The following is a 9,980-nucleotide window of genomic DNA, read 5'->3' on the forward strand; positions in this document are numbered from 1 at the left end:
ATATTATCAAAATTTTTAAATAAAACGTCTTTAAATATTAGATATGGAAATCAAACTGTTGGAAAAGAATTAGTCAAAAATATATTTTTTTATAATATTAATAAACAAGTNAAAGGAGGAGAAGCAGCACAGATCCACCAAAAAAAAAAAAAAAAAATCAATTTAATTTTTATAATCACAAATATTAATACAAAATATTTATAATTTTTGAAAATTATATTACTAAATAAATTGAAAATTAGAGTAGTAAATAAATAATAAATATAACCTTAATACGAGCATAGCTCAACAGTAATTTGTTTTTAAATTTTAGTTATTGTAACGTACCTTTTTGTCTTATTTCTTTGGCTTTCTTTGTTGTCTTTTCCGCTCATCTCATTTTATATAATAAAATAAAATAAAATGGTTACAATATTTTTTTATATATCTTTGAACGTTGAAAAATGACCCAATACGAAATGTCCAAACCAAAAGAATAATTTAAAAATAAAGTAATTAACATTTGAATTTTCCATCTTCAAGAAAAAAATTAAAAAAAATCAAATTGGTATAAATATTTTAATTATCGGTGTCAATATAATCATATTTTCTAAATAATTACTTTATGGTTTAAATTAAAATTTTCTAAATAATTACTATGACTCAAATACAAAGTTAAGACGGGTAGAAGTCTTTCGAAAGAAAATCTTCAAGGGATTGGAGAATGAAGAATTTAGAGATAATTCTCGGGTAGATACTGTGTGGGATGCATTTTGGTTCAACAAAGGGTCTTATAGGGATTTTGCGAGAATTTTAGTCAAATAATATATTTAAATATAGAAAATATTATTTTTAATATTTGTAATATTCCTATCATAGCATTTGAAAACAATTTTCAAAGCATATCAATGCAAAAATTTACCTTTAAACCAATCGTTATTTNAAAAAAAAAAAAAAAAAAAAAAAAAACCCAAAAAAACCCAAAAAGAATTTCCGTTGCCGGGACTTGAACCCGGGTCTTTCGGGTGAGAGCCGAATATCCTGACCAACTAGACTACAACGGATTTGTTATTCATTCGTATCAAATAATTAATTATTTACATTTATTGTTATTGGAGTTTTTCAAGATATTCTAACTAATTTATCTTTTTTTTCTCTAATTCTTATCCATAAACCCCAAGTTCATATTGACTTACCCACAGCCAAATATGAGTCATTTTATTGGCTCTTTGGTAGCCTACAATAGCTAGTAGTTTGATAGTCATATAAACTCATGGCCCGAACTTAACACTTAGTGCATCGATTTGGTAGTTTGTAGGGCCTCGTAGACTCATAGGATATGTGCCACTCCGATCTATCATCTTTCAACTAATAAAACACATGTATGGACCATGCTTCTCGAGGTAAGATCATCAGTAGAGGCCATCTAGCAACCTCAAGTTGTCCCCACAGCGTACGATCATTAAAAAGAGTGTAATTTTCAAAGTCACTATCAGATGATATAGTTACGATAGTGACCTTGTGATATCTCACATTGGTTGGGGAGGAGAACGAAACACCCTTTATAAGGGTGTGGAAACCTTTCCGTATCAAACGCGTTTTAAAGCTTTGAGGGGAAGTACGAAAGAAAAACCCCAAAGAGGACAATATCGACTAGCGGTGGGTCTGGGCCGTTACAAATGATATCGGAGCTAGACACCGGACAATGTGCCAGCGAGGAGATTGTTCTCCAAAGGGGTAGACATGAGACAGTGTGCCATTAAGGATGCTGGCTCCCGAAGGGGGTGGTGATCCCACATCGATTGGAGAAAGGGACGAGTGCCAGCGAGGACGCTAGGCCCTGAAGAGAGTGGATTGTGATATCTCACATTGGTAGGGGAGGAGAACGAAACGCTCTTTATAAGGGTGTGGAAACCCTTCTTGGGAAAGTCCAAATAGGACAATATCTGATAGCGGTGGGTCTGGGCAGTTACAGACCTAGTGAATAAGGATCACGAGAAAGGGTTAGCTCGCTCAAATAAATCTAATCATTTAAAATGGACCATTTGTCCAATGACCAATTTGCCCGTCGCAGGTTTCCCCATATAAACAACATCGTCTTCTCCGAAGAGAAAATCATTCACAAACCAAATTCCATGGCTTGCCCCAATCTAATCTTCCTAGCTTTCCTTATAACTCTATCCTCCATAAAACCCACAAACTCCGTCGACTTCTCCGTCACCAACGCCGCCGGAAACACCGCCGGCGGCACTCGTTTCGACCAGGAAATCGGAATTTCCAAAGCAGAGAACACTCTAAAAATTGCCACCGATTTCATATTGAAAACATTCCAACAGCAAGACGCCGACGCCGACGCCGACATAAAGACCGTCCACAAAATCCGCCTCGTCATCGACGCCGAATACGACATCGTTTCCTACACTTCCGGCACCGACATATTCATCGCCGCAAACTACATCGCTGAATATCCCGGCGACCTGAGGAACGAATTCGCCGGAATTTTATACCAGGAGCTGACTAAAGTGTGGCAGTGGACTGGAAACGGTGAGGCGCCGGCCGGGCTCATCGAAGGGGTGGCGGAATTCGTGAGGCTGAAATCCGGGTTTGTCCCAGGAGAGTGGGCGGCGGCCGGAGATGGTGAGAGGTGGGATGAGGGCGGCGGAGGGGTGACGGCGAGGTTTCTGGAGTATTTGGAGGGGTTGGGAAGTGGGTTCGTGGCGGAGCTTAACCGGAAAATGAGAAATGGTTACAGCGAAGATTACTTTGTGGAGCTGATGGCCGCGACGGCCGACGAGCTTTGGGCGGAGTACAAGGCGGAGTACGGCAAAATAATTAAATATTAATTACAAATGATTAAATAAAATTAAATATTTTTTGCACGTCGTTGTAATTTTCTTCAATATTTTAAATTTTAAGTTTTATTTGTTTTAATTGTGTTGTCGGAGCTTATGGAAGAAAAAAAAAACATGTTGACCTTTTCAAGCACCTTTGAACATGTTGACTTTTTCAAGCACATTTGAACATTTTCTTTCTTAAGAACTTATATCAAATAATAATAATAATAATAATAATATTGTCATTGTTATACTTTTTCAATGACATCGTGAGCTTAACATACTCGACAAGTATAAAGGAAAATTAGGGAATACTTCGATCAAGGGCAACCAAGTAAGTGGTCTAACTATAAGATAGACTAGAAATTATATGTGTTACAGTTATATTTACGAGTATGATGATGTATGAGTTATGATGTTTGAGTTGTGATGCATGATAATGTACGTAATTTATATATTTTGATGTATGACGTACATGATATGTTTGATGCACTTAATGACATTGTGAAGAATATGATGATTGCATGACTTTTATTTTAATATATTGATGTTTTCCATATTAAGCATGTTATATAATGATGAGTGTCATATTGCATCATGTCGATAGATCGATCTAAGACACAACCTTAAGAGCATGAATATGATATTAATATAAATATTCAACGACTTTGTGTTACTTAATGTAACAAAGAGATAAAGACTAGAGAGTTGTGTCAGAAAAGATGTTAAGATGGGAATTAGAGGGACTTCATGCATGTTGTACGTACACAAGCATATGAATACTTCTCCTAGAGATGACAACTGCGGACGCTCACAGTATGATGAGCACGATGATCATGGGGAGCTTGACATCAAGGGTTCCGCTGACCTCTGGACGTCGCTACAGACAGCTAGCTTGACAGAGAGAGTCCAGGGGGTGTGCGAGCCTCCTGGAGATTCACACTTGCACATGTGGATCGTGGGTAGGAAAGTACTACACATCCATAATAGTCCGAAACTGGAGGCTACCGCTAGTATGAGATGAGATAGAGATAGGTCCCTAGAGCATGATTGCATGTGATTGCATTTAGCATGACCCCTATAGTGGGGTCACTTACAGAGTATTCTTCGAAACACTCAAGCTGTGTGCCACATCATTATTCAGGTAAAGGCAAGGCGTCCATGTATAGATGACGACGACATCGCAAGTAGAGACCACGACACGTACATAAGATAGATGCATATTTAGATTTCTAGTCTTAGGTTAGCCTAACATGAGACGTCAGTAGCGACTCTAAGTAAGAGTTAAATTTCTCATTTTAGCAAAACATGAGACATTGGTAGTGACTATGAATAAGTAAAAATTTAGAGTCGTTATCATTTTAGGAATAAAAATTACACAAACTACCTTAATTTAAAAGCACACAAGGGCAACAAACCCATTTATTTTTACTCCAATTTAAAAACTTTCCCTTTATTTCTGATACTCAAACACCACATCCTTCAATTCCCAAACGCCGCCTTGTACTCCGCCCACAGCTGAGCCACCGGCTTCCCCTGCAACTGCACAAAGTAATCCGGAGAGTACCCATTTCTGAGCATCCGATTCAGCTCCGACACGAACCCGCTCCGCCGCGTCTCCAAATAGTCCAGAAATCTCGCCGTCTTGTCGTACCCTTCCTCCCAACTTCTCCCGCCTCCGGGCTGAACCCAGTGCCCCGGAATGTACCCCGCCTTCAGTCGTATGTAATCGGCAAACCCTTCAATCAGCCACCCGGGCGCCGCCCCGTTTCCATCCCATTGCCAGACATGTACCATTTCATGGTACAACACTCCTGAAATAATATCAAGGAATTTGATTTAAGATATAAAGTTAGTTACGAAATAAATTATATATAAATTTTTTATTGTAAAAATTAATAAAAATTGAAAATTCAATCTCATTTTTATTTCTCATTCTTAAGAAATGAATTTTCGTGCTCGGTATGAGTTCAATTAACGGTAGTTTTATACCTGTTACCTCCCTCTTCACGTCCCCGGTGATGCCGGCGATGTAATTAGCACTAACGTGAATTCGGTTGTTGCTAGCAAACGCCACTCCGTCGTAATCTCGGTCGATCAACAGGCTGACACTCCGCACATTTTTCCGGTCGGCGTCTGTGTTTTGACGGAAAATGCTCCAGATAAAACCACTGGCTTCTATCAGTGTTTGACGGCAGTAATCCGCTCCAATTTGGGTGTCGAAGCGGTCGCCGCCGGGAGTGCCACCGGCGTTGCTGGTGACTGTGTAATCAACGGCGGAAACCGCCTGTAGGAGGAGGAGAGAGAGGAAGAAGAATATTATGTTGTTGGAAGCCATAATTGTTGCTTGTGAGGCTGAGGTGGTGAGCTTCGTTGCTTTAAATAAAGGAAGATGGAAGAATTGTCTTGTCAAACTCATTTCCTAGAAATTTCATAAATTTTTATTTCTTTTTATTTAGATCGAGTATGAACACGGAGTATTAACACACCGAGCAGTAAGCCGTGAAGCAAAGGACGAAAATGAGTGGAATCAATGTGTTTTAAATTCCTGTCCTTTGCACCATCCATCTGATGGACGGTTTGCAGGAGTCTATGAGAATGTTGGCTTAATTCACCCACCTAAATGATAAATTACAACCATATGTAAACAGTAATAAACCGAAATTACAGTAATAAGGCAAATATCTAGATATTTGTCTAATAAAATATCAAATATCATATATATGGTAAATAGTAATTTATTACTAAATATCTTTAACAGTCTCTGTCGTGTCTAAATCCGAATATGGCTGATCATACTTTCGAACCCAATAATAAACTATTGTCTGAAATAGCCGTTCACCAGCTAGTCGCCCAAGTGGGTCAAAATAAGAATGAGCTAGGGTTACAAAATTATAATCTCTAATTTAAAATAATAGATTAAAAAAATATTTTATCTATTAATTTAATCTCTAAACTTTATTTCGTAATAATCTAATATTTATGTTTTTAAGTATATAATAATTTAATTGTTAGATTTTAGTATGTAACAATTTATCGTAAAATATTTTTATTTTATGGTAATGTTTGAGATATAATATTTGGAGAATATATTAGTTATAAAATATATTTTAATATTTTTTCTTTTACAATTTGATTTATAGTATATTTTATTTTATTCTAAATATTTAATTAGTTTATATTTTATTTATTGGTAGGTATTAATGGTTGTATTTATAATTTATAAGCACATTATATCTTTATTAAATTTACCGAGAAATTTCATAAATAAAAATAATAATAATAAGAAAGAACAAAAAAAAAAAAAGACCTTATCGTTGACTGTAAGTCAATCGTCAACCTGGTATTGATTGCAGACCAAACATATCTGGTTTGAAAAGTCTCTGCCGACCATTTCATTAATGTGAGGAACTTTTTAATAAATATTTTTTTTTAATTAAAAAATATCCATAAATTAAAAATTTGCTAAGAATTTTATTAATATATTGTCATTAATTATTAAACGAATGAGTATTTTGTTTAAAAATTATTTGTTATTTTCCAAATTTTTATTAATATATTTTTTAAATAAATATTTTTACGTAAAGGTTGACTAGTTGACTGTTGACTGAGTCAACTACGAAACTTACCGTAAGTTTTAATCTATTTGGTCTGCAAAATCTCAACCGTTTTTTCTACTCCTCAAATAATCTTTTAGCAACTTTTCATATTGAAATAATATTGTTTTTTTTTAAATAAAAATAAACAAAACAACACACTCTTGGTAAATTAATATTTTAATATTCAATATTTAAATTTGATAATACCATCCAAAAATAATATATATTTTTTAAAATAAAAAATTAAAAAATTGTTCTTTTAAATTAATAATATAAACTAAATGTGACATGAACTTAAATTGGATCCGTTCAATAAGTTTACTTGGCCGACTCGATTCAAATATTCTTTAAATGAATTGGTTCGTGGATTCCGTTGATCTTTAAAATGATATTTTATATTCAATCAATTAAATAAACGATTTGAGTTTCTAATTTGAGTAGAGATTGAACTTCGACTTGAGTCGAACTCTTGGACTAATGAAACTAATTAATAGATTATGATTTTGAAAATATTTAAATAATTAATATTAACTTAATTTCAATAGTGAGAATGGTAATTATTGTATTTTACAGTTGAATAAAATAATAAAATAATTAATATTATTATAATTTTTACTTTAAAAAAAATATAATAATGAATAAGTGAGATAATTTAGACTATTTAGTAATTTTTATTCAAAGCATTAATAATATTTATAATTATTTAAACTTTAAATTATTTAAGAAAATAGAGATATTTCTATTCAATTTAGGAAAAACTCAATTTTAATTTTTTTATGTTAGTCATTTTAACATAAAAGTTAATATCGAATGTGGATATTGTAATATGAAAAATAATTAATATTTCCGAATTAAATATTATATTTGAATTTACAATAAATTAAAATGAGTATTATTTCATATATTGCCATATAACTTAATTGATAAAAATATAATTATCCATCAAAACATTAATAAAAAGTAATATTGAAAATTAAGTAATTTAATTTAATGATTTAAAATAATTAGGTAAATATTAGTGATAAACAATTAAGTTAATAATAAAATTTATATGAAATAGTTAAGATAATAATTAAAAAAATTGATAGTTATTCTTTTAAATATTAGGTTAATATTAAAACTCTTAAATTTTAAACTTAATATTAACCCTCNCCAAGTCTCATGCTTATCTCTTAAATGCGGAATATAACTCTTAGATACTCATCATAAATAAAAAAAAATTTACAAAAATTCCTACCGTCAATATATAGACGAAAATCATTTATCATACCACTAACACCATTTTAACATTTATGAAAAAAGTTTATAAAAATTTGTAAAACCCATTATTTATAAAATAATAATAATAAAAAAAAGATATTTTAGAATTATTTTTAGTTTAAGAATATTTTTAAATTTTTTTAAAGAGTATTTTTGGTTAATTTATTCTTTATAAAAGTTAAATTAACGTAGGCCACGTGTCGTGTCGTGAGAGCATTCTGCGAAGTTCTAGAGAGCGGTGGTTTGGTCTAGAGACATGTAGATGGGTGTGGAAGCAGTCAGAAGCGAACAGTTTATCCACAAATGGCGCCTCATACATCGCCGTGGGCGTCCTATAAAAGCCTCCTCCACCCACAATCCCACCATCCAAACTGCAATCAACGAAGCTTTCTGTTCTTTGTATTTGAGAAGATGGCGATGAGTATGGGGCTACCACGAACCATGGTTTGCACGTTTCTTCCACTCGCAGTGTTGCTGTTTGTCACCCACCAACATGCCGCCCACGCTCTCATGCCCTACCGCTCCGTCTGGGACATCATGCAACCAGCCATCATGCAAGGTAAAGTTGAATACGTCAGGAATCACGACGTTCTATAATAGTATGATATTGTTTATTTGGCTTCCTGCTCATTTGTTTATAAACTCATAATCACCTCATTTATTAGCTAACGTAGGACTCATTCTCGACAATTTTTAACCGTCTTCTTCTCATAAGTACACTTAGTGTTTTCTTGAGGCCTATGAAGCCTTCAAATTATAGGATTCACCTCAATCTTTCTCGAATAATGGTAAGATCTTCAACGCATAAGGGGTTGATTCGTCTCATCTTGATTAATTATGATTTGACTAATTATTATGTACTATCGAGATACTTTTTTTAATAATACCAGTTTTCTTTTTGGATCGAGAAAACGGGTACCTATTTTATAGCGGTAACTAGTTCTAATAATGCATTTTGCATTTTTTGGATCGAGAAAGCGGGTACCTATTTTATAGTGGTAACCTGTTCCAATAATGCATTTTGCATTTTTCCGATCGAGAAAGCGGGTACCTATTTTTTTTCCGATCGAGAAAGCGGGTACCTATCTTTTTTTTTTAGTGGCAACCCAGTTCTAATAATGCATTTTTTGGATCGAAAAAGCGGGATTGCTCGACGGAAATTGGTTCCATTCAATAGTTAAGAGTTCTTGACGGTATCGAGCTGGAATAATCTGTTCTTCGATTTAGTGTCAAGGAATTTCTGTCACTACCTTCTTAAATAGCCTCTTNTTTTTTTTTTTTTTTTTTTTTTTTTCTGGAGCTCTATACAAAAATTGTTCGTTAATATTGCACCATTTTGTTCGATGGCTGGTTGGCATGGCTCCAATATCATATCATATCATGTTACCAGTTTAATGTTTTGAATCTAAACTCTCATGGATTTACCTTAATCTTTATTATTCCGCACAGGCGGGTTCTCGGAGGATCCATTCAGAATCCTAGAGCAGAGTCCCCTAGGCGTTCCAAGGTCAGCGGTGGACACAGTGTCAATAGCCCGCACAGACTGGAAGGAGACAAGCGGGGAGCACATGATATGGATGGACATTCCCGGCGTGAAGAAGGAGGATTTAAAGATCGAGGTGGAGGAGAAAAGCGTGCTGAGAATCAGCGGAGAGATGAAGGGAGAGAGCGAAGTGGAAGGGGAGAGATGGCACCGGGCGGAGAGGAGTTCATCGGGGAGGTTCTGGAGGCAGTTCAGGCTGCCGGGGAACGCCAACATGGAAGGGATCAAAGCCCACTTGGAGAACGGGGTGCTGAAGGTGACGGTGCCGAAGCTGCCGGAGGAGAAGAAGGAGGCGAAGGTGGTGAAGATCGAGGAAGGGAGCATGTCCGGCGGCGAGGATCTGAAGCCTTCCAGAGCTGACGTCTAAAATAATGACACGGATTTTGAAGGATCTTATTTAATAGGTTTATGCTTTGGATGTAATTTCTATGAGAATAATAAATTTTGGAATATATATATAATTTAATAAAAAATTATAGCTATTTTCACTTATAATTTTTTTATTTAAAAATAAAATTATTATTTTATTTAAAATGGGGTTAAAATCACCTCATTAAATTTAATTAAATTAATGTGTTTTTATCGTACTTTAATAATCTTTAACAATGGCTACCTAATATTTGGGGATTCTTTCCCTGAATCCATACGTGTTTCTGTGGGTCTTAGTGTAACGGGTTTGTCTGAAATATACGTACCCATATTTTTCGTTACGTCGTGCATTTCGTGTCATTACTCTTCGTCCTGCTTCGATATTTAGATGTGATC

General features: G+C 34.4%; 3 protein-coding genes and 1 non-coding gene across 4 annotated transcripts; 2 read left to right on the plus strand and 2 right to left on the minus strand.

The window, feature by feature from the left end:
- Window positions 1-970: 970 nt before the first annotated feature.
- On the minus strand, window positions 971-1,043 carry TRNAE-CUC. Its single transcript has one exon. It is a non-coding gene; the product is annotated as a tRNA-Glu (tRNA).
- Window positions 1,044-2,015: 972 nt separating this feature from the next.
- On the plus strand, window positions 2,016-2,822 carry LOC111776403. The gene has a single exon (XM_023655841.1). It carries the CDS (start codon window positions 2,016-2,018, stop codon window positions 2,820-2,822), a length of 807 nt encoding a protein of 268 aa, XP_023511609.1.
- A 1,309-nt stretch (window positions 2,823-4,131) lies between these two features.
- LOC111811301 lies at window positions 4,132-5,158 on the minus strand. Its single transcript, XM_023698078.1, has 2 exons — window positions 4,806-5,158; window positions 4,132-4,627 (listed from the first exon to the last, which is right to left on the minus strand). Exons 1-2 carry the CDS (start codon window positions 5,149-5,151, stop codon window positions 4,296-4,298), a joined length of 678 nt encoding a protein of 225 aa, XP_023553846.1. The 5' UTR covers window positions 5,152-5,158; the 3' UTR covers window positions 4,132-4,295.
- Window positions 5,159-8,024: 2,866 nt separating this feature from the next.
- On the plus strand, window positions 8,025-9,688 carry LOC111811307 (22.0 kDa heat shock protein-like). The gene is made up of 2 exons (XM_023698088.1): window positions 8,025-8,231; window positions 9,122-9,688. The coding sequence occupies exons 1-2, from the start codon at window positions 8,084-8,086 to the stop codon at window positions 9,580-9,582; spliced, it is 609 nt and encodes a 202-aa protein (XP_023553856.1). The 5' UTR covers window positions 8,025-8,083; the 3' UTR covers window positions 9,583-9,688.
- The last annotated feature ends 292 nt before the right edge of the window (window positions 9,689-9,980 follow it).

Source organism: Cucurbita pepo, chromosome LG15 (assembly GCF_002806865.2).
Source record: "Cucurbita pepo subsp. pepo cultivar mu-cu-16 chromosome LG15, ASM280686v2, whole genome shotgun sequence".
In the NCBI taxonomy this organism is placed as follows: domain Eukaryota; kingdom Viridiplantae; phylum Streptophyta; class Magnoliopsida; order Cucurbitales; family Cucurbitaceae; genus Cucurbita; species Cucurbita pepo.

Coding starts and splice junctions, on each gene's coding strand:
- LOC111811301 (XM_023698078.1), bottom strand. CDS start 5,151: ATGGCTTCCAACAACATAATATTCTTCTTCCTCTCTCTCCTCCTCCTA. Junction 4,628..4,805: donor CGTGAAGAGGGAGGTAACAG/GTATAAAACTAC, acceptor ATATTATTTCAG/GAGTGTTGTACCATGAAATG.
- LOC111776403 (XM_023655841.1), top strand. CDS start 2,016: ATGGACCATTTGTCCAATGACCAATTTGCCCGTCGCAGGTTTCCCCAT.
- LOC111811307 (XM_023698088.1), top strand. CDS start 8,084: ATGGCGATGAGTATGGGGCTACCACGAACCATGGTTTGCACGTTTCTT. Junction 8,232..9,121: donor GCAACCAGCCATCATGCAAG/GTAAAGTTGAAT, acceptor TATTCCGCACAG/GCGGGTTCTCGGAGGATCCA.